Here is a 24,719-nt window from a genome sequence, read left to right as displayed (position 1 = left end):
CTACAAGAGACTATCTAACCACAATCCTCACTAATAGTAACATTCAACAGCTACTAGTGTCACATGGGGTAAATTCTTTGTAATAACGGAAAGTTTTGGTTCTTACACAGGCTACCCTTCCAGCTGGTGTCCTTGCGTTCTTTGGTGATGGGGGAGGTACGGAGGCCCAGGCTGTGAGCGAGCACTCCTGAACCACCGGAGCTAGTATTGGAAATGGACATCAAGGACTTGGTGGGCCTCATGGCAGATTGTGCATCTGACTTGATCGGCTCCTTCCTAGAGCGCTGGTGAAGCACCTTGATCATAGCATCTTTCTCTATGATCTGAGCATGGAGGTTCTTTATTCTGAATTAGGCAGAAAAAGAGAAAGGATCATAACTAGAAAATGCATTTCCTGCTGAAAATGCGTTGGAATGCAAAAAGGTGAAAGCTGAACTGAATTTTTAAAAATAGCGGAAAGTTGAAGGGAATTTGAATACATTTGCTGAAATTACAGATATTAGAAAAGCTGACATTAATTTGAAATTGCTGAAAATACAGAAATGGGAGAAGCTGAAAGGAATTTCACTAATTTGCTGAAAAAGCAGAAATAAGCAGAAACAGCTGAAATGAATGTGAAATATTGCAAAAAATACAGAAATTAATATTAAAACATTGCCGTTAATACAGGCATTATAAAAGCTGAAATTATTTTAAAGAACTGCTGAAAATACAGGAAGTGGGGAAGCTGAATTTCAATAGATTTTCAAAAAAAAATACAGAAGTTGCAGGAGCTTAAATTAATTTAACAAAGTACAGAAATAACAAAAGCTGAGATGACTAAAAAGAGGTTTAAAATTGTTTGTAGTAATATTAGTAGTAGTATTAGTTATAGTTGTAATTGTGGTATTAGTAGTACTATCTGTAGAAGTACGTTTAGTATCAATAGCAGTAGAAACAGCTGTAATACTAATACTATTAGCCATAGTAGTATTTGTAATAACACTAGTAGTAGTAATAGTATCAATAGTAGTATAAGTACTAGTAGTATGGTAGTAGAAGTATCCGTTGTAGTAGTACTACTAGAAGTACTAGTAATATTCGTAGTGGTTGTAGTAGTATTTGAAAGAGCAATACATATTTCAACGAAACCGCTTCATTCTGAGCTTCATGGTTAAGGTACAGTTAATCATTGAGGCTTTAATTTTGAAATGATGGAATTGGGTGAGGGGGGGTTGGGAGACAGAATGTTTGTTATTCAGACTAAGAAGTTATTAATCAATAGGCCTCCCCACAAACATTACAGTAAGAATTCCCTCCATTGGGCTTTTATTTTGAAATGATTGGATTGGGTGGGTAGATATAGGGAGGGAGGGTGAGAGGGTGAGGAAGGGAGGGGTGGTGAGGAAGAGATAGAGAGGAGAGTGTCTTCATCATGTTGGTCTATTGACAGAAAACATAGCAGCGTCATGTGACTCCACTAATCAGGTAATAGGAGCAGCTGTGAGTCACAGACAGAGATACTGCAGAGTGTGTGTGACGATCCACGGCAACGGCGCACCTGGGCTCATTAACGAGCTGCTGAACAGGGCAGACACTGCATGAAAAGTGAGATTTTCGTCCCCGTAAACGCCCGGAAATCTCCCTAATTTCCGACAATTTGCCACCCGCGCACGTCGCGTTTGTCTGTGCCACAAATTGTCGGAAACGAACCATGACGTAGGTGGAGAGCTGGCGGAGGTGCGAATGGCCCGAATTAGCATATGAATGCAGCGAAACCGCGGGTGGCCGAGCGGGTTTGAATATCCTTACTCCTTATTGGATGAAACCACAATTTACTAACAAATAAAATCACTCGTGATTGGCAGCAAAACCACACGTGGGCAGACCAGGCTTGAGTTTCCTTGTTCATGATTGGATGAAACCACAACTTTCAATCACTCGTGATTGGTTGGCAGATCTGTCGCTATTGGTCACCCGCCTCATTTTATTTATATATATTGATATATTCATATTATGCTGTATATTCATTTCATGGTTATCCTATGTAGGCTACTACACTATTATTAGGATACCAACCAGGACATCAATGAATTTATAGAGAAAATGAACATTTGCCACATGTTTGTGCAAAGAAAGAGCTTTATTAACAACACACAAACAACTACATACAAAGTGAAGATCTGCCCACACTTGGGTAACGGCGGTTTAAAAACTACAGCTCAGTAAACTGTCCGTTTGCCTCCTCGGGGTTGTAGACCGTCACTGGCGGCGTGTTTTCCGAGGCAGGTCTGTTGTGCAGGCGGCTCGTGTGTGTGTGGCGACCGTACAATCCACCCCGAGACCCCGCCAACAACTGCGTCCCCTCCGTCCGACGTGAGGTCCACGGTGGCGGATTTCCAGAGTTCCACCTCGTCATCAGCCAGCACACTTTGTCTCGATTCCAGCAGCTGTAAAAACAACAATGAATCAGTACTGTGCGATGCGATGCGTACGGACACAACACATCTATCAATGCACCTGAAACAAGTCAGCAAATAAACTCTGACCCTCTTTCTTCTCGCTCGACTCCGCGCTGAATCCTTCGCAGCTCCTGCGTCCCGTCTCACAATACGTCTCACAGGCGGCTGGAAAACAATTAAATGAGTGTGGTATGAATACAAAAAAAATCAAACTCAAGTCACAGTAACATTTAACAAGGAAGGAGAAACAGTAAACAGTGTCACTTACACACAATGACGTCGTCTAAATCTGGACTTTTCCCGGAGCAAATACGAGGTCACCGCCTCATTATGAGGCGAGAATAGTCTGTGAAAACAAAATGTACAGTTATGATTGGAATCCATCCTATGGTATTCATACGTATATATTCCCTTATAGCGCAGAATGAAAGCATATTCTTTAAATCTGACCCTTGCTCCGGTTCGTAGCGCCTGTAATTCGTCTCGGAGTTGCACCGCTTCCTGTAAACGACACGGCAAAGAAAACACACTTTAATAAAGCTGTTTCTGCTCACTTGTAAGGCTACTAGGCTACTCTTAGCTTAGCTTGAGGCTACGCTACTTTTAGCTTAGCTTGCAGTCATCAAACGTATTCTTACCGCTATCTTGGGATTGTGCGCCCGTCTCCTCTTCTTTGAGTCGGTTCCTCGCCTCCATGGACAGAAACCCGCAGAGTCCCGAACGCTCCAGTGGAGCGAACCGCTCGTTGATATCGGCAGTTTGTTGTTGGAGTTGACGAGACGATCCACGGAGAGCATTCAGCAGCTTCTTCTCGTCTGTCTGCGGACTGGCCGAAAGTTGGTGACCGCGGAGAGGAGTTGAAGGCGAGTTGAACGCGAGACGTCGTCCAGCCATTATTCACGAACCAGCAAAAACCAAACAAAGGAACTGGAGATACAGTTCTTCTGAACGTAGTAACAGACACACACGTGTCTGTTTGTATGCTCGTCTTGCAAGTACTGCTGTATCAGTCATGCCTATGACCTCACACGTGATTGGACGAGGAGTCTAAGGGTCCTCCAATCACATACGAGGTTATTGTTATACGGAAGGACCAGTATTTTAGGAAGACAAATGGTTGGGACTTTGTTGTGGAATGAAACAGCTGATATGCTTTATGTAAAGCAGTGTTTTGGTGTCAGCAGAACGAATTTCCCTAGAAAACTGTACAGTGGTGCCTCTTTCTCCATTCCACAGACACTCTTGAGTCTGACAGACATGCAATGTTGACAATGTATCATCACATGTACCCTTGTGTCACTGAGGTTGAATGTTTTGCCATGACATGTAAACGGGTAACATATATGAATGTAACTTACTCAATCGATAGATGCAGAGCATAAAGGTCAGCATGTGTTCATGCTAAGTGGTGTGGAAACACTAACAGTTTTGAGGAACCCGTCCTTGACCCTCTAGCAGAACTACGACCAGCCATTATAAAGCAGTTTATAGTTGTTAATGTGTCAAAGGGTACGGCATTTAAACATGTTCTTGCACAAGTTTCCTGGCTTCATCCCCACCCGGACAGACATTTTTATGGAAAGCCAATAGAAGTTTGGGGCTTGCAGGGAACAGACACGTCATACCCAGCATCATTTCTGCCAGTTGAGGGCATTGCTACAAGATGTGTGGTTAATACATCCTCTGTGCAATTAAGTAAGACCAAAGAAAAGGTCACTGTAGTCCTGCCACTATGCACTGTAGTTGAGCTCTAGGAGACTGTGATCTCTGCAGACCGCTCATGCTGATTGCATGGAATGCTCATTTTACCTTGATTAAAACTAATTTTTTTAAGAAGTTATTTTGTGTATGTTTTTTACATAACATTTTCCATTGCTAATGGCATACACAGTAATCTAGCATATTTGAATTAAATAAATAAATTCAAGCTAAAATTTAAGAGTCTATAATTAGGCTACTGAGCCTGATCTATTTGTACCAGAGATTTTCTTACCTTTTAAAAAAATGTCACCTGGGCTAAAACTCCCTCTGCGACCCTGATTTGCATTTGTATAGCTCACAGCATTTTCATTTACATGTCAAAGCCTCCCCTAGAATTAGGAGGAGGGGGGTCATGGGGGGACAACTGGCAAGGGAGGCCCACATGAATTTCTGACAATTTACGGCAGTTTTCGGCGTTGCCCGCAAATTGCCGCAAACCTGAAATTCCACGACAATTTACAGTGCCGCATACTGCCGAAAATCCCACTTTTCATGCAGTGAGAGACAGGACAGTGAGTTACACAGAATCCACACCTCAAACAAGTGTTCACCAGCGCAAAACTATAACAGCTATCTAAAAAATACGTTTTTACGAGACCCAAGACTCTACCGAACGCATGAATGCGTTTTTTATGTCTGTCCGGTAATAAATACGGCCCCTATCGCAGTTGACAAAACGTGTACCTTCTGGATTTTTTGAGAAATATGTCGGCGGATTTGCATTGGAGCCTAAGGGGCTTTTGGCAGAGGTTGTGTCACTTTAACACTTCTGAAGCCAAAACTAAACAACTCTGGGATTCCATGAACACATTAATCCAATCAGCACAACCATGCCATCATTAATCCAAAGAAAAGAAAGCTCAAAAGTGTATACTTTGGCTCAGAGGACAGAAGTTCCATATTTTTTTAACCAGATTCTGGCGCTGCCCCACACTCTAGCCCTCGAGGTCCCCCCTCTAGCAGACGCAATACACACTCATGTAAAACTCAGAAACGGAGCGAAGAACTAGTGAAACATAATCAGTGATTATGAAAAAAGTAGAATAGATATCAACAAGCGGTTATTTTCATAAAATAGTTGAGACTTGTGTCAACATTTGAAAGATGAAATGGTGTCTGTAGCTGAAAGATTGGCAAAGCTGAAGAATCTGAAAGTTGAAGTAGTTTGAGGATTTGAAAAACGATCTCCATTTTATTAATGCACATGACTAATTCAGCTTCTTTCCGGGAGTTTTTTTTTGTGCTTTCTCCCCTATCAGGTCTCCGTAGATCGTGGCTCCTTCGGGACCCTGGTCCTGACACCTACCGTGGCCATGCTGACGCCTGCTGCTGCCATCATCATCATTATTATTTTAGATATTAATCATATTACTGTACTCGTAAACCAACATTACCCTCTCCTAAAGTCTCTGTGCTCTCCCTCCCCACAGGCTTCTGTGGATGGTGGTTCTATCTGATGGTGGTTGCCCCTGCAGTGGTCCTGCTGTGCGCCTGGCTTACTCACAATTCACAATTACTTGAATCATTTCTGCCACTGTATATTGCATGAATAAAATGGACTAGATAGGCTACAACAGCTTCATGCACTGGTTTGATTATTTGCCGTTTCATGCCAAGGAAAAGTTCCATGTTTACCACAGCACAGCTCGCTCGGAGCGCTCAATGTCGGTACTGTAAAACTTCAATTTATGTTAATAATATTTGTTTCAATCACTGAATGAAGCCTGCCATATTTGGGACAAGAATCGCGGCCTTAAATTGCTTGCACACACTCAGCATTTGTTTATTCTTGTTGTTAATTTAAACCACTATGCACAGAGAGCGCGACGATGCGGGAGAGAGAAAGAGAGAGTGCATGTGTGCGAGAGGTCTGCGGTCTTGTCCATTAGTTTACTTTTTTTTATGTATGTAATATGTTGTTAAATATGTTTAAACTTAAATAAATTACCTATACAAGTAGTTATGTCTCGTTGTATTAATTTGTCCTGTTATGGACGTGGCTAATGCGCAACCAGATATTCGAATATATGTGTTTTTTAAAGCGAATATTCAAACGTCCTTTAAGAGCAATTTTGACAGCCCTAAGGTGGGGAGTGCCTTACCTGCTTTCCATGTCCAGACAGCGCCGATTGGCCATGAAAATGTCCTCTTCTTCCTTCTGGATTCTAGCCTCCACCGATGTGTCATAGCTGCTGCTTGGAGAATGGCTCATTACTGCTATAGATGTATCCCTGCAAAGAAAATACAAGAGTTCAAAACTAGCTCAACCATGGGACTTCAGACTAAATGGTTGACCTGTTCTCAATGCCTGTCAGATAGGTGCTCTCTTGAGATAGGTGCTCACTTTGAAAATGCAATAATGATTAGGAGGTAGGGCGGTGGTTGTTAGTACTCTTGCCTTACAGCAAGAGGGTCCTGGGTTTTAAACCAACCAGCACCTTTCTGAGAGGCATTTGCATGGGTTCTCTCCGAGTACCACAGCTTTAGTCCAAAGACATGTTCCGGGGGTTAGGTTAATTGGTGACTAAATTGCCCGTAGGGGTGTGAATTTGAGAATGAATGGTTGTTTGTCTCCGTCTGCCCTGTAATGAACAGGCAGATTAGTCCAGGATCTACCCCATCTGTTATGGGTCAGCTGCTGTTTGTCCCAATCCTGTGTGTTTGTATCTTCCTTTTCCCCTGTGTCTGTGCTGTTTGTCCCTACCTACAAGAGGCGTGGCCATTCATCCTGCTCCGTCCTCACACAGCTGATCCACAATTCACCCCTGCAGTATTAAGACCCGGGCTGTTCGCTTCTCCAGCGCCAGATCGTTTCACACCCCTATGTGGTAACTCGACCTGCCGTGCCGCCTGCCTTGCCTTGCCTTGCCTTGCCTCGGCGTCCCCACCTGCGTCACCGGGATTCCCCAGTGGAGCTCGGGCCCTTCCCCGGAACCCCGAGCTCAACCTTGGCTATCCCCTTCCCGTGGAGTCCTACACTCATTAAATGACTTCTACTGATTGTCAGTGTCCTGTGTGCCGAGTGGAATACCCAGCCTTAACACCATCTCTCGCCTGTTGACTAACAGCTGATGACTAACTGACAATAACCTTTTCTGCACAAGGCGTTTTTTAGGGCTCTGCTCGAAATTGCATTTACACACTAAAACAGGCATATTTATGAGACCAAAAGGTTTATCTTGAACTCTTGCTGTCATGCTAAAAGGGAACACAGATTTTTGGTTGTTTGCTGACTCCTGAAATGTATGTCAACATCTCCACCAGAAGAAGTAATACACTAGACTTTTTAGGCTACGCACCTCTTCTACAACCCAACTGGGTCATGCACCCCCAATTCCACACACTTAAAACCCCCCAAAAAAGCAGTCTATTTAGGCCTGTCGCATGACCATGCGATATGTGACCATCCGCCTACTGTCGGTTACTCTGGACTGCTTGTTCGCCTCTTTGGGCAGGATGACTGCCCTCCCCAGACCACCGTCCTGCATTCCTCCCGGGCCAGCCGATTGTTAGAGGGACCGGGCCGCTACGTCTCTCCCTGCAGCCGCGGAGCGCGTCGCCCTGCCGGCGGTCGAAGCCCCGCGTTAAACCTCCTCGGCAGCCGCGGTGGACACATTTTCTTGAACCCGACCGCATCGCACCAAGCCCGATGCTTCGCCCGTTCCGTGTCCCTTGCACTCCGATTCTAATGTCTAACTATTCTGACAAATAAAACGTTCTTTGTTCTTTGAAATAGCATAGTAATAATACAAGTACACTATTATGTTATCAGTGGCATAAAATGGTCTGAAAATTACAATAATATCGCATAACAGTTTGCTCACGCATGCTTTTTGTTTACAATATTTAGTCTTTAGTTTACTCTGTTAAACACTGCAGTGTGAACGCAAATCGAGCATTGTATCATGCACAACGTAGTGTCAAATATTGTTTCTATTCGATGGTGGTTATTCCTGCCTTAATCCATCTATCCATCCATTTTCAACCGCTTATCCGGGGTCGGGTCGCGGGGGCAACAGCTCCAGCAGGGGACCCCAAACTTCCCTTTCCCGGGCCACATCTACCAGCTCTGACTGGGGGATCCCAAAGTGTTCCCAGGCCAGTGCAGAGATATAATCTCTCCACCTAGTGCTGGGTCTTCCCCGGGGCCTCTTCCCAGCTGGCCGTGCCTGAAACACCTCCCTAGGGAGGCGCCCAGGGGGCATCCTCACCAGATGTCCAAACCACCTCAACTGGCTCCTTTCGACGCAAAGGAGCAGCGGCTCTACTCCGAGCTCCTCGCGAATGGCTGAGCTTCTCACCCTATCCCTAAGGGAGACGCCAGCCACTCTTGCCTTCCGGCTCAGCTCTCTTTTCGTCACAACGGTGCGGTAAAGCGAGTGCAATACCGCCCCCGCTGCTCAGATTCTCCGGCCAAACTCACACTCCATCTTCCCCTCACTCGTGAACAAGACCCCGAGGTACTTGAACTCCTTCACTTGGGGTAAGGACACATTCCCTACCTGGAGTAGGCAATCCATCGGTTTCCTGCTGAGAACCATGGCCTCAGATTTAGAGGTGCTAATCCTCATCCCGACCGCTTCACACTCGACTGCGAAACGCTCCAGTGAGAGTTGGAGGTCACAGACGGAAGATGCCATCAGGACCACATCATCTGCAAAAAGCAGCGATGAGATCCGCAGCCCCCCGAACTGTAGACCCTCCTCCCCCCTCCTACGCCTCGATATCCTGTCCATGAAAACCACAAACAAGATTGGTGACAAGGCGCAGCCCTGGCGAAGGCCAACCCCCACCGGAAACGCCTTCGACTTACTGCCGAGCACCCGAACACAGCTCTCGCTTTGGGCGTGCAAGGATTGGATGGCCCCAAGCAAGGACCCCCTCACCCCGTACTCCCGCAGCACCTCCCACAGTATCTCTCGGGGGACCTGGTCATACGCCTTCTCCAAGTCCACAAAACACATGTAGACTGGATGAGCATACTCCCAAGCCCCCTCTATGATCCTGGAAAGAGTGAAGAGCTGGTCCGTTGTTCCACGACCAGGACGAAGACCGCATTGTTCCTCTTCAATCCTTGGTTCGACTATCGGCCGAACCCTCCTTTCCAGCACCTTAGAGTAGACTTTACCCGGGAGGCTGAGTAGTGTGATACCCCTGTAACTGGCACACACTCTCTGGTCCCCCTTTTTGAAGAGGGGTACCACCCCGATCTGCCACTCTTTTGGCACTGTCCCAGACTTCCACGCAATGTTGAAGAGGCGTGTCATCCAAGACAACCCCCCAACACCCATTGCTTTTAGCATCTCTGGACGGATCTCATCAATCCCCGGGGCTTTGCCACTGCGGAGTTGTTTGACTACCTCAGTGACCTCCACCAGGCTAATTGACGATGATCCCTCCTCCGCCTCCAGCTCCGCCTCTACCAAAGAGGGCGTAGTAGTTGGGTTCAGGAGTTCCTCAAAGTGTTCCTTCCACCGCCCGATAACCTCCTCAGTCGCGGTCAACAGGGTCCCATCCTTACTGTACACAGCTTGGATGGTTCCCCGTTTCCCCCTCCTGAGGTGCCGAAGGGTCTTCCAAAAGCACTTTGGTGCTGACCGAAAGTCCTTCTCCATGGTTACCCCAAACTCCTCCCATACTCGCTGCTTTGCCTCCATCACAGCAGAGGCTGCTGCCCTTCGAGCCTGTCGGTACACTGCAACTGCCTCTGGAGTCCCACCAGATATCATAACCCGGAAGGCCTCCTTCTTCAGTCGGACGGCTTCCCTGACCACCGGTATCCACCAACTCAGGTGTGAGTTGAAAATCTTTTGGACCGGGGCCTCCTCCAGACGTTCCCAGTTCACCCTGACTACACGCTTGGGTTTACCGGGTCTGTCCCGAGTCTTCCCCCATCCTCTGACCCAGCTCACAACCAGATGGTGATCAGTTGACAGCTCTGCCCCTCTCTTTACCCGAGTGTCCAGAACATGCGGCCTCAGATCAGACGATACGATTACAAACTCGATCATTGATCTTTGGCCTAGGGTGCTCTGGTACCACGTACACTTATGAACATCCTTATGTTCGAACGTGGTGTTTGTTATGGACAATCCGTGACTGGCACAGAAGTCCAGTAACAAACACCCGCTCGGGTTCAGATCAGGGAGGCCATTCCTCCCAATCACGCCTCTCCAGTTATCTCCATCGTCGCCCACGTGCGCATTGAAGTCTCCCAGTAGGACTATGGAGTCCACTACTGGAGCCCCATGCAGGGCTCCATTCAGGGTCTCCAAAAAGGCCGAATACTCTGAGCTGCTGTTTGGTGCATATGCACAGACAACAGTCAGAGTTTTCCCCCCCACCACCCGAAGGCGTAGGGAGGCGACCCTTTTGTCCACCGGGGTAAACTCCAATGTAGCAGCACTCAGCCGGGGACTTATGAGTATCCCCACACCCGCCTGGCGCCTCACACCATGGGCCACTCCGGAGTAGAATAGAGTCCACCCCCTATCCAGGAGTGTGGTTCCAGAGCCGAGGCTGTGCGTAGAGGTAAGCCCCACCAGATCCAACTGATAACGCTCCACCTCCCGCACAAGCTCCGGCTCCTTCCCCCCCAGAGAGGTTACGTTCCACGTCCCCAGAGCCAGCATCTGCTGCCCAGGTCTGTTCCGTCTAGACCCCCCACTGTCACTGCCACCCTTGTAGCAGCGCACCCGACCCCATCGGTTTCCTCCACAGGTGGTGAGCCCATGGGGAGTAGAGTCTTGGGCTGCCGCGTCACTCCTTCGGGCTGTGCCCGGCCGGGCTCCGCGGTAAACCCGGCCACCAGACGCTCGCTGTCGGGCCCTCCATCTGGGCCTGGCTCCAAATGGGGGCCCCGGGCTTCCTCCGGGCCGGGTAACTCCTTCCCTCTTCCGTTTTTTCATGGGGTCTTGAACCATTCTTAGTCTGGCCCCTCGCCTGAGACCACTTTGCCAAGGGTAACCCTACCAGGAGCACAAGGCTCCCGACAACACAGCCCTCAGGTTCATAGGGACACACAAACCTCTCCACCACGATAAGGTGATGGTTCCTGCCTTAATACTCTCAATATTTAAATCATTACTGTCGTAAGAATTGAACGCATTGTAAGTCTTTTACGTTGTTCATTCTGTATACATAGCGATCCCTCCTCTTCCTCTTCGTCAACTTCAATCACATAGAGGGTGCTAAACTGCTAAAGAATACATGTTTATGGACAACATGTAAATAAAGACAAAGAATACCGCTAATGCTGGTAAACAGATACTCTGTTTCCCACCTGTCTCGAAAGCCCCTGTTTTCAGAGTCCACTTTTCCATTTTTTGATGGCTTATTTAAATGAAATTAAACGGTAGATAGTTAGAGCGTAGATGACTGCTGACCTCTGATGGCGGGAAGGTGCAGCTGGGTAGTGTTGCCTATTCAGTAAGAAAAGTAGCCATTGGTCGTCCTAGTCTTCAGATCTTCAAGTTCAGTGAATTGTCTGTCAAGGTAAATATTTATATGAGTGTGACAAATGTCAACTAGCTTGATGTATACTTTATAGGGATTTCAATATTAACGTGTTAATCTATAAGATTAATGTGGTCGAGATTAATGCTATGAAATATTTTAACGCAACTTTGTTTACTTCTGGGCTTCCGGCACACCAGAAGCTTGGAAGTAAACAAAGTTGACCCTGGAAACAGCCGCTAGCTGCAGTCAGTCAGACAGGAGAGAGCAAGACAGAGAGAGCTTTTTGCATTGGAAATAAAACAAACAGAAGCGCGACATACAGCTGAACTGTGCAGAGGAAAAAATATCCTGTAGTAAGGGGAAGGCTCCACCTGAGATGAATTGTGCTGTTTTTATCATACTGGTATGGACGCTCTCGACTGTATCTCTGTAAAAGTGGCTGAGAATTTTGCTTTGCATACCAAATTTCCTCAGCCTTCTTAGGAAGTACAGCCTTTACTGGGCCTTTTTTGTGATTTGAAGTTGTGAGACCAGGTGAGGTCTTTGCTGATGTGAGTTCCAAGAAATTGAAAAGGTTTTCACCCTTTCCACCTCGATATAGGTGGTATATCTTATGAAAACAATGAGTTTTGATGAGTAACAATTAAGTTTTATATGATTTCTGATGACCAATAATTATCCGAAGAAAATCCTTCAGAGTCAGCGTTTAGGAGAAGTGGGCAAATGTGTGTTTTTTACAAAATAGGCATGCGCTGTCCAGGTGCAATTGGCCGCGATGAGATGTTGTCTGCTCTCTGCTTATCGAGACTACTGTGAGAGACACCGTCTGACACAATAATTTAAAATTCACAGTGAACATATGTGAGGCACCAGTGTTTGAAAGAACTGTCGTGTACATGTATCGTATTTTCCGCACTCCAAGGCGCACTTTAAAGCCTTTAATTTTCTCAAAAAGCGACCCTGCGCCTTATAATCCAGAACACCTTATATATGGATCAATTAGTTAATCAGTTGATCCATACTGGTTGTACACGGCGCTCAAGGCGCTCTGCCAAACATGCCAAAGCTCGGTCTACGACGGCGAGATGCTGAGCGGGCGCTCAATCGCGTGAGATATGGAGCTTGTTTCAGGGCACGTCGGAGAAACAAAGCGTTCTCGCCGAGCACTTAATGAGATTAAAGAGCGAGAGACGGTGCCCTTTTCTTTACAGTGGCTGAACCATCTTAACGGGGAAAATAAGTTATTCTAAAGGCTGGCGCATGCCTCTGCGTCGTTGCGTCGACGCACTCGTTTCAATTCATGGTTCTAAAAGTCTTGCGTGTGTTGCAGAGCAATTCACCACCAGAACAACAGGTGGAGTAACGTGTTTCTGTTGAAGGCGACCTAAAGAGTCACGTCTTTGTGTGTGGTCGATGGTTTGTTTATTTATTTATCATAGACTTTATTGCCCCGTGCATCGCCACTGTTGCTTTTCATCGCGGACACATTTGTCCCGTATTTTCCTCCACAACTTTGTGCACCTCTCGACCTCCATGAATCGGGAAGCCGCCCGCGCGTCCCTATAGTCCGCCAATGACGGCTTGTATAAGCGGTCATATTTACGCATTTCTTCCGACAAAAGTTCTTCAATCTGATCTGTTCTCTCGTAAACATTCTTCGTTTTAATAATGGCGGTATTGTGCTATGAACCTTGCAGCATCGATCGGACCCTGAAAGCACCGTCTCCACCTAACCAACGGGGAACGGGGAAAATAAATTATTCTAAAACGGGCCCTTGGCAGGCGGTGTGGCTGGAGAGCAGCCGAAGATTTATGGCGTGTGTAAGCTGTTGTTGCACAGGTGTTCCGGTGTGGGGGCTTTTGTTGTGAAGGGGAAGATGGAAGGAGAGGAAGTTGAGGTGGTGTTCAAGTGGGGGTGTGGTGAAAAGGGTGATAAAAATAAAGTTGCTGCCGGTTCGGCGCAGAACTGGAGCTCCGGGTTGTTTCTTTTGTTATCGACACGAAGTGTAGGCGCACCCGAACCACTCGGCTACACGTGGATGGCGAGGGGCGGCGGGAGCGGACGCACCTCGCAGCACCGATAGAACCCTGAAAGCACAGTCTCCACCTCCCCACATCCCCCCCCATCCACCCGCCCCGACGTCAAACGTTTCACTGCAGGATCTTATGCGCCCTATATATGAAAAATGTTCTACAATAGGTCATTCATTGAAGGTGCGCCTTATAATCCGGTGCGCCATATAGTGCAGAAAATACGGTACCTCTCAGTGGCGACAGACGCGGCAACGTCCAGGGCAAATTGCCTCATTACACTCTCCTCCAAGTACTTCTGTTCCCATTTGGTCATGTCAGCCTCCAGAGCCAGGATCTGCTCCTCCTTCTCCCTCAACTGCTCCATCAGCGCTGTTGCATTGTACTCTGACGGCACTGCACCACGGCTTTGAGTGCCTCCCTGTCGCTGGGAGGGATAAGAGGGGAGTCAGAACATAGGAAATGGAAATGTCATTGGTGGATACAATATAATATCTACCAGAAGTATTAGGGATTTCTGTTTTAGCAAGATTCAATTTTTAATGATAAAATGGCTTAAGACCCCTAAGTCTTTAGATAAAATATGTCTTGCGACATCTCCAACATTTTTGATAGTATGTGTGGAAAAAATTGGGAACTTAAATTCAACTAAACATCACCTAAAGTATGTATGTGTCATGGTGTGGGTTTATTTCCTAGTATTTTCCTGCCTCTCGTGTCCATGGATTAAGTTCCCTTCCTGCCCTGGTGTGTTTTCCCCTGTGATTGTGATATTCTGCCGTGTACCTGATTGTTTCCTCCTGTGTCCAAACCCCCAAACACCTTCCCAGTATATTTAAACCATATGTGTCCCTTGTCTCCTTATGGGTTCGCCTGCAATATCTGCATCTCTGCGTTGGTTCTCTGCTGTAATCTCTTGTGTTTGTTCCCTGTGTGTCATGATCCGGATTCCTCCTTGTTTTGTTTTTCTACACACACACACACACACACACACGCACACCCAGCTGATACTCATTAACACACCTCCTCATTCCCATTCATGCTTTCACTCGCCCTAAACGCCCACAGCCGCTTTCCATAGCAATCAACTCTCACACTGATTCTCAACTCACCTGTTTCTGCTCACTGCTTAATTTGTTTGACTATTTCTAACCACTGTTTCTCTACTACCCTGTCAGACTGTTGTTGAACGCTGAGCTGTTGCCTTGTCCCTGTGTTACCAATTCAGCGTTGTCTTTTTTCGAGATCTACCTTAAGTTTTGTCCCGGACTGCGTCTGCTGACGGCAGCCCCCTTAGTTCGAGTTTGGGAAGAATAAAAGACATTTTTCCGCACCTCTGCATCTGGGTCCTCTGTTCTCCACGTAACACTGTGACCCTCACTAGGGTGCACAGAGGTTTCTGTGGCCTTGTGCTTGTCACTTCCAAGCAAACTGTTTGGCTTCCCTTATTATTAGTGTTTTTGAAATTAATGCGACAAGTCTGAGCGTGCGTTCCTCTTCCGCCACCCAAATCTAACAACATGCTGAGCATTTTCCAAAGTTCTCTTTATTTGCTCAATTTTAGGTCCACTAACTTACTGTAGAAATATCTCTTTCGCTGCCAAATGCTCAAAAATGTTCACCGACTGAGCTGATTGAAAACTAAAGTAGCCTCAGTCACATATACGCTTCAGCGAGGTAACATGTTATCAGCTAATATATTATCTTCAACTTTAAAATGTTGTGCAAAGATGGAAGGATTTACTAGCAGAACTGGTCGATTCTGCATTTGTATACAATTCATTAATATGTTTGGCCCTGCGACCTAATGTATACATATGAAATGGGAAGATGCATAAGCAAACCCTGATGGTCTATTCATTCGTTGATTGTCTATGTAAACGTCAACCAGTACAGGATGTAGGACCCAGGATGTTACCTGCTGCATGCGTAGTGACTCAAGCTCTCTTTCCAGTCGAATACGGAGACGATGCTCAAGTTGTTCCCTCTTCTGACATGCCCCCTGGAGCTGAGCCAGAGCTTGCTGCATCCTTTCCACCTTTTCCACATAGACCTGCTTTTTCTTAAGCTTCACACACACACAGAATTTGCATCAACAAATTATGAGGAATACATGGAAAAGAATGTAAAAGAATGTATTAAACAAACATCAGACGAGTATTATTCCGAGATTGATTCCGTATGAATTAAACGTACTTTACATCTTTTACATTGTTTATTCTGTACACAGTTCATCCATTGCATTCAGTGCATCCTGGGGGAGGGCTCCTGTGCTTTTTTCTATTTGTTAAAGGTTTTTCCTGTCCCAATGTGAGGGTTTTGGGACAGCGGATGTCGCATATTTACAGAAAGTAAAGACCTTTGAGGCAAATTGTACTTTTGGGCTATGCAAAATTGAATGAATTGATAGTAAAATATATTGTACTGAGGTTATAGAAATGTAATGCAGTTGACTGATTAAAATGATGGATTTAGTTAATAAAATACATGTGTAACTAGTTAAAAATAAATAGAAATACGCATAGTTTTGGAGACATATCCAAAAAGAAGCACAAACTGTTTGTTCATGACATACTACCAACTTTCGTTCTTTACCTTCTGGTTGTATTTGTTTAACTTGTTAGCCTATATTTAATGATGCTCAAAAGGCGGGACATCGGAAGCTACAAAAGCAGCAAGGCTTTTTGACCAACCCTCACACATCCAGAAATCCAGCAACCAAGACCAGCTTTGTGATATCCCACAAAATCATTAAAAACAGTCTTGAGGACTTGAGGAAGTCCCGCTATCCAGGTGAATCGTGACGAAAAGGATCAAGGACATTGCGGGGAATCTGGAGCTTCAGCTGCAACGCAGTTTTTCTTTTTGGCTTTGGACGAGAGCTGCGATGTCGTACTCGTCCGTGGGATAAAGGACTTCAAGATTACGGAGGAGCTGGCAGTACTGCTGTCCATGAAATGTTTTTTTCCTTCATTGGCAGTGGGATCAAAATGTTTCTATAACTGTTTTTGTTTACCATTGTTGTGGGAAATTGTATTGAATATATCTTGATCATAACATGCAGTATTCATAACAGTCTTACCAGCTTGTCAAAAGAATGCTATATACTGCTTTTACAAGGAAATATAATTTGTCACACCTGTATGTCAAGTTGGTTTTTTGTCCTGTCTCCACGTTTGTTGTGTGATCTGTTTTATTTCGGAAATGAACTCTCCTCTCGTTTCAGGTTCCTTGCCCTTCCTCATGTGTCACCAGTCTGATTGTCTTCCCTGATTCCTGATTGTGTAACATTTCCCCCATGTGTACTTATAGTCTGTGTCTCCCCTTGTCCTGTGCCAGTGTGTCATGTCCTTTCGCCTTGCACACCCGCATCATGATAGAATCAAGCCCAAGTCGTAGCTTTGTTTGTCCCGAGCCTCGTTATCGACTCCTTAGTTGGCTTTATGCCGTTTATTGCTCCACAGCTCTTCAATTTATTTCAGAGCCTTTTTTGTGATTGATTGTTTTGTTATTTCCTCGGCAAGAGATTTTGGTTTTGCAATTTTTGACTATTCAGCTCTTTGAGTTAAAACGGAGCATTTTTAGTTGTACTTTGTTGTTTTCTCCTTTCCTCACCAACAGATTTTTGTTTGCCTCCCGTTATTTTGTATTGCCCAGCTTTCTTAGTTTAGCCAGAGCATTCCCCTGTTCATCCCTCTTCAGAGGAGTTTTTTGTTTCCAGAGATTTCCCTGTGTCTGAAATAAAAGCTTCAGCTGAACATAAACTCTGCGTCCGAGTCCTCCTCAAGAGCTCCCTTCGTGACAATAATTAATATTACGCAGAACTGAGTTCAGCCTTTGGCCTGGCCCCCCATAATATTTTCTGGAAAAAATGATTGCCCACCCCTGCATTGAAGGCTGTGCCTTCTAATCTAATGAGTCTGCGTCCCACCAAGTAGATGGGAACAGACATTGTCGAGGGAGTTGTGTGAAAACAACAGCCAGATGAATCTACAGATGTCAAGGGAAATGCACAACTTCTTGCTTTTGTGAGATACTTTGATACTGACAACGTTTATGAGCATATTAAATTCAGCAACAAGAGAGATCATTTTTGAGGATGTCGAACGACGCCCTGACCTGGGATGGAAAGCTTTTGAGCAGCTACTACCCATTGCCTTCACATATTTATGTCGGTCCATCTCTGCTGTGAATGTGATCAAGACAAAGCAAAGCCACAGACTGTGCCTGGAGAAGAGCTTGATCACAGCAGTTGCCTTCCTGTCCCCATGACTGCCAAAGACCCTCAGTGAAGCACAAGCATACGTTTCTCACTAAAATGTAAAAGAAAAATCCTTCAATTTTAAGGCCACAATGCAATATTTAGTGTTGACAGTTTAAATCAGACACTGATGGCACAGCAACGTTTATTACCTCTTTTTCTCAACCAAAAATGCCTTTCGGTGGTTAGAGGATACGTGCCTGAAAAAATATTTCATAAAGAACACATCACTGAATAAAGGTTGAGAACCACTGCCCTAGTAGGATTTAATCGCAATCCTTTTGGCCAACGGAAATTTCATTGTCCTTTATTGTTTCCACAGTGAAATTGCTTGTCCCAACTACAAAAAATACCTCCTTAACCTTTCACTGCCGTACGTCATACGTCAGTATAATACATTATTTTCTTGGCTGGATCATAAACCAGCCATTCTCGACAGGACCTCCACTTTTCATTGAACGTTTTTTTTCTTTGTCTTCATCATTTTAGGTTTCATCACCAGTTTTTCTCTTTTGTGTCTGTCCACTGGGTTTTCCTACAGCTGCTCTGTGTCGCCACATCCTCGCCTTGCACTGAGCAAGGTGTGAAGTTCTATCAAAAGCCTCCACCTGTCACGTATGTCGCTTAGTAACGAGCGTACGGTGGCCGAGAGGGGAAGCGCAGGTAGCAGTAGCAGGACAACCTGTGTGGTGTGGCGTGTGAACTGGTTGGAACGCATGTGTCTCATGGTCAATGCGTGAGGCTTGAGAACCCTGCAATGAGTTTTTTAGAAAGACAGTTTAGATAACATGGATATCACTGCTGGCCGACTGTCTGCCAAATAGCCCATAGCTGTTAAATGAGTCTTAGTCTCCAAGTACATCTTGAACCGGCGGCGCTTAACTCAGCATAATGAACCCTATAGAGACCTTGTCTGCCCCACGGACACAGTTATCTAAGTTAAAGGTAAACAACCGAGGAGTTATAGTAAATAACTTTTTTAAAGTTATTTACTAATAATACAATAGTGCAACAAAATAGGAGAATTAAAGGGGTCTTTTGAATATCAGATCTCTGTCATCTAAAGCTGTTTTGGTAAATGAACTAATATCAGTATCAATATCACCATGTCGATATATTTTGTCTTACTGAAAACGTGGTTGTTGAATGGGGAATATTTCTGTTTAAATGAAGCGACTCCTCCGAGTCATGTTAATACTCATATTCCCCGAGGCACAGGCCGAGGGGGGGGGAGTGGCAGCTATTTATGACTCCTGCCTTTTAATAAACTTTAAACCTAAGGTGGACTATAACTCATTTAAAAGCCTGGTTTTCAGTCTTTCTCAACCGACCAGGAAAATAATCCAGCCGGTTCTCTTTGTAATAGTGTACAGGGCCCCAGGTCCTTATTCAGAATTTCTTTCTGAATTTTCACAGTTCTTAACAAGTTTGGTCCTTAAAACAGACAAGGTAATTATTGTGGGTGACATTAACATTCATGTGGATGTCGACAACGACAGCCTTAGTACTGCATTCCTTTCATTGTTAGATTCAATTGGTTTCTGTCAGTGTGTAAATAAACCAACTCACTGTTTTAACCACACTCTCGACTTGGTTCTTGTGTATGGGATTGGGATTGAACATTTAACAATTTTTCACAGAACCCTCTCCTGTCGGACCATTGTCTGATAACCTTTGAATTTCTACTATCAGAACCACCTCCTCCTGCCAAGGGTTTCTACAGTCGACGCTTATCGGATACCGCTGTAGCCTCATTGAAAGAAGCCATTCCTTCTGCTCTAAGTTCAGTGCCCTGCCTCAAGATACAAGAAGACTGCTGTGAGAACCTCAGTCCGTCCCAGATCGATAATTTTGTCGATACTGCTACAGGCTCTTTGAGAGTGGTGCTGGACGCTATTGCTCCTCTGGAAAGAAGAATAGCAACAAGAAGGAAGTCTGCTCCATGGTATAACCCTCAAACACGGAACCTAAAGCAAACTGTGCGGAAACTTGAACGATTATGGCGTTCCACCAAATCAGAAGGATCTAGGCTAGTTTGGCAAACAGCCTTAAAACACATAAGAAGGCTCTCCGTAACGCAAGAGCATCTTATTACTCATCATTAATAGAGAAAAATAAAAACAACTCCAGGTTTCTCTTCTGCACTGTAGCCAGACTGACAGAGAGTCACAGCTCTATTGAGCCGTGTATTCCTTTGGACCTCACTAGTAACGACTTCATGAACTTCTTCAATGATAAGATTCTGACTATCAAAGAGAAAATTGATGGTCTCCTGCCTTCAACCAGTGCTGACCTGTCCTCCGATGTAGGAACCTTGGATGCAGCAGTGGGCCCTGATGCCTGATTCGATGGCTTCTTTTCCATCAACCTTGATCAACTGACTTCTTTATTTTCAAAGTCTAAACCTTCTACTTGTCTCTTGGATCAGATTCCGACCAAGCTGCTTAAGGAAGTTTTTCCTTTAGTTAGCACATCCTTATTAGATATTATGAATCTGTCTTTGTTGACAGGACATGTACCACAGTCCTTCAAGGTAGCTGTAATTAAACCTCTTCTTAAGAAACCTACTCTTGCTCCAGAGGTGTTGGCTAACTACAAGACCTATCTCTAATCTTCCCTTCCTCTCTAAGATCCTTGAGAAATCCGTTGCAAATCAATTATGTGACTTTCTACAAAACAATGCTTTGTTCGAGGATTTCCAGTCAGGATTTCGAGCGCATCACAGTACAGAAACAGCACTGGTGAAAATTGCAAATGATCTTCTACTTGTATCGGACCAAGGACTCATCTCTTTTCTTGTCTTGCTGGACCTCAGTGCCGCATTTGATACCATAGACCATTGTATCCTGTTGCAGAGACTAGAACATTTAATTGGTATCAAAGGAACTTCACTCAGCTGGTTTAAATCCTACTTATCGGATCGATCCCAGTTTGTGCTTGTAAACGGTGAATCCACAAAGACCACCAATGTTGGTCATGCAGTCCCACAAGGTTCTGTACTTGGACCGATTTTATTTACCCTCTATATGCTTCCTTTGGGCGATCTTATCAGGAAACACCGCATAAACTTCCATTGTTATGCAGACGATATTCAACTGTATCTGTCGATCAAGCCAGAAGAGACGGACCAGCTAGTTAGACTTTAAGAATGTCTTGGAGACATCAAAACTTGGATGACCGGCAACTTCCTGATGCTAAACTCAGAAAAAACGGAAGTTATCCTGATAGGCCCAGAGCGCCTTCGAAGCCAGCTGTCACGTGATACAGTTTTTATGGATGGAATTGCTCTGGTACCCAGCAGCACAGTCAGGAATCTGGGAGTTCTCTTCGACCAGGATATGACCTTCAACTCGCATATAAAGAAGACTATATATAGGACTGCCTATTTTCATCTACGTAACATATCAAAAATCAGGAACGTCCTGTCTCAAAGTGATGCAGAAAAATTAGTTCATGCGTTTGTCACTTCCAGACTGGACTACTGTAATTCTTTGTTATCAGGCTGCTCTTGTAAATCTCATACGCCTCTCCAGTTGATTCAGAATGCTGCAGCACGTGTATTAACAAGAACTAAGAAAAGGGATCATATCACTCCTGTATTAACTTCTCTGCACTGGCTCCCTGTTAAATCAAGAATAGATTTTAAGGTACTTCTCCTCACCTACAAGGCACTTGCTGGTGAGGCACCGTTGTATCTTAAAGAGCTTGTAACACCTTATTGCCCTACAAGGCAGCTGCGCTCCATAGATGCTGGGTTACTTGTTGTTCCTATGGTTTTAAAAAGTAGGCTGGGGGCCAGAGCCTTCAGTTATCAAGCTTCTCTTTTGTGGAACCAGGTTCCACTTTCAGTCCGGGGGACAGATTCGGTCAGCTCTTTTAAGGTAAAACTTAAAACTTTCCTCTTTGATTCTGCCTATATAGTTAGGGCTGGCTCAGGTCAGCCCGGACTAGCCCTTAGTTAAGCTGCTATAGGCTTAGAATGCCGGGGGAATTCTTAGGACACACCGAGCTCCTCTCACACTCTCTCACACGTTCTACCATAATTCACGTTTTATTAATGCACAATGACTAATTTTTTGTGCTTTCTCCCCTAGAAGATCTCCGTAGATCGTGGTTCCTTCGGGACCCTGGTCCTGACACCTACCGTGGCCCTGCTGACGCCTGCTGCGGCCATCATCATCATCATCATTATTATTTTAGATATTAATTATATTACTGTACTCGTAAACCAACATTACCCTCTCCTTAAGTCTCTGTGCTCTCCCTCCCCACAGGCTTCTGTGGATGGTGGTTCTATCTGATGGTGGTTGCCCCTGCAGTGGTCCTGCTGTGCGCCTGGCTTACTACTCAGTTACTTGAATCATTTCTGTCATAGGAATCATTTCTGTCATAGGAATTGCATGTATTATATATTGTTCATTCTGTACACATGGCATCCATTGTAGTCTGTCCATCCCGGGAGTGGGATCCTTCCTCTGACGTTCTCCCTAAGGTTTTTTCCCTCTTGGAAGGGTTTTCCCTGTGCCGATGGTGGGTTTCGGGACAGAGGATGTTGTATGTGTACAGACTGTAAAGCCCTCTGAGGCAAATTTGTAATGCGATTATGGGCTACACAAAATAAAATGAATTGAATTGAATTGAACTCTGAGGCGGATTCAGCCTGCGAGCTAAACTAAGGAAGTGCGCACTCACGTCGCGCTCTGTATCGGTTTGCATGAACCACCGCTGCCACCAATGTGACCGACCGCCTTCACCCCTTAACCACCCTTTTGCCTCTACGGCAACACTGGAGGGACATACTATCTCAAACGCAAAACCATCCCAAAAATTTAATTTCACCCGCCAAAGTGGCTAGTGAGAGAGACAGCTTTACCCGCCACAGGCGAAATCTACCCGCATTTGGCGGGTGCCAATGTCAAGCCCTGATCGGAACTAAGCAAGCATTGGCCGCCATGCAGCCTTCGAGACTAATTTAAGATTAAATGTCTTGCCCAACATACATTGACCGGAATCTAGTAGCATGGGATTGAACTGCCAATTCTCCGATTTGAAGGACAACCCGCTCTGAGCTACAGTTGTACAATAGATAATGCTCCGATGAACATACTACTGACATACTGATTCCCTTCTTTATTTTTAAAGAAACACAGCTTTGGGAATATGTGATCACTGCCTGGTTTATCTCATTATCCGATTCGAAGACGTAAATTAAAATCTGATTGTAGTCAAGATTGTGATACGGACAGAAGAAGCAAAGCTGCCGTGAGGCTGAGAAACATTAAATCCAATACCTGGTCATGGCTTACAGACCGGAGGTTGATCTACTGGAACAGCAAACTTACGGTGTCATGTGGAAGCCTTTTCATGGTCCCCCATCTTACAAGACCCAAAATAAACTTCCAACTATTCTACGTTCACTGTTTATATAAAGGAATGTACTTGAAGTGCCAACAATCTCCCGACATTTAGCCAGGACGTTTTCCAAACCGCTGTCTGGACACAGTAGTGGTCCTCTGCAGACTGTGTGCCGCGCAGGGTAGATGTTGAGATGGAAGTAGCCCGGCAGCTAGCTTAGCCTAGCAGTGCGTACGTGGTCCTTTGCCATAACCCTTATTTCTGAGGACGTGCGGATGCCTAGAGGCTAACTTTCAACACACAATATTAATGTCATAATCATATGTCCCTGTGAAAGTCCACCTCCCCCAGATTCACAGTTGTGGCTCTCTCTACGTTACGCGAAATGTAAAAAGTTGATATATACATTTTAGATGTAATAAACAAGACACAATTGGCATGAATTGGCTGTTCAGATTCTTTGTATTTTGTTTAATAAGAACATATTATTGCTGGAATTGTTCATCTTCATCTAAGCTTCTTCAACTTAAACCCAAATTCATAGAACACGATGTTAAGAGTGATGCTGTTACCTCCTCCTCAAGCTTCACCACTTTGGCTTGGGCGTTGTTAAGTGCATGGTCTCGGATCTCAAGGTGTCTTCTCTGCTCCTCTGTGGTGGAACGTAGCGCATTCAAATTCATCTCCAGCTTCTCCCTCTCACGGATCGTCTCTTTGTCTTGAACAAATGTACAGCACAAACACAATGCCTTTTCTCCTTATGTCTAAAAGGTTTTTTGTAATGCACACCATAAATCCCTTGCAATCACTTTTAATCAATGCATGGCTTGAATACTATAAAACAGACGTGCAACTTTTCAACCGACCAAGTCGTGGCAATCTACACCCCCCCGGCCTCTCCACCGGGAACCCGTCGACGGGGGGGCAATAATCAGGATTCAGGAATCAGGAAACATTTATTACCAAAATATGTCAAACATACAAGGAATTGGTCTTGGCGGTTGGTGCGCGACAGTAGACAGTGTGACAATAGACAATAGGACAGCAGTGCACAAGTAATAAAATAAAGTAAAATGAAATGCTAATGCAATGGGTTAGTAGAATAAGGCTATGGGTTAGTATAAAACAAGGGAATAAAGTTAAAGTTAAAAATTTAAAATATTAAAAAAGTTAAAAAAATATTAAGCATAAAGTGCAGTAGCGAACAAGTAACAAAGTGACGAGTGACGAGTGACGACAAAGAGATAAATTACAGTTAAAGTGACATGTGCAGTGTGAAGAGGAGTGACCGGTGGAATGTTATAGTCAGTCAGTGGGGGACCGGGCTCTGTTGATGAGCCCGACTGCCGACGGGAAGAAACTGTTCGTGTGGCGGGAGGTCTTAGTCCTGATGGACCTCAGCCTCCTGCCAG

General features: G+C 45.1%; 1 protein-coding gene, 1 long non-coding RNA gene and 1 pseudogene across 10 annotated transcripts in view; 2 read left to right on the top strand and 1 right to left on the bottom strand.

The window, feature by feature from the left end:
- amot (angiomotin) overlaps positions 1-24,719 on the bottom strand; it is a 69,702-nt gene that overhangs the window by 13,118 nt on the left and 31,865 nt on the right. For 6 of the 9 annotated variants that reach the window (XR_013468448.1, XR_013468447.1, XM_040181122.2 and 3 more), the window contains exons 7-11: positions 23,880-24,025; positions 15,610-15,759; positions 13,922-14,118; positions 6,305-6,433; positions 107-345 (exon numbers count right to left, since the gene is read on the bottom strand). Coding sequence is in view for 4 of the 9 variants with exons in the window: in XM_040181122.2 (XP_040037056.2) it covers positions 107-345; positions 6,305-6,433; positions 13,922-14,118; positions 15,610-15,759; positions 23,880-24,025 (861 nt within the window). In the remaining 5 variants the exon portion in view is untranslated. Of the gene's footprint in view, positions 1-106; positions 2,430-2,528; positions 2,607-2,709; positions 2,788-2,891; positions 2,943-3,079; positions 3,268-6,304; positions 6,434-13,921; positions 14,119-15,609; positions 15,760-23,879; positions 24,026-24,719 lie in introns of all 9 variants that reach the window. The other 3 variants (XR_013468446.1, XR_013468445.1, XR_013468449.1) reach the window with 2 other exon arrangements.
- Positions 12,711-13,162, top strand: LOC144410409 (uncharacterized). Its single transcript, XR_013468452.1, has 2 exons — positions 12,711-12,853; positions 13,053-13,162. It is a non-coding gene; the product is annotated as an uncharacterized LOC144410409 (long non-coding RNA).
- LOC144410430 (uncharacterized) lies at positions 17,791-21,914 on the top strand (annotated as a pseudogene).

The sequence above is a fragment of the Gasterosteus aculeatus genome, chromosome 7 (assembly GCF_964276395.1).
Source record: "Gasterosteus aculeatus chromosome 7, fGasAcu3.hap1.1, whole genome shotgun sequence".
In the NCBI taxonomy this organism is placed as follows: domain Eukaryota; kingdom Metazoa; phylum Chordata; class Actinopteri; order Perciformes; family Gasterosteidae; genus Gasterosteus; species Gasterosteus aculeatus.
The sequence above is the reverse complement of the archived record's forward strand: the minus strand, read 5'-3'. Positions and strand labels throughout refer to the sequence as shown.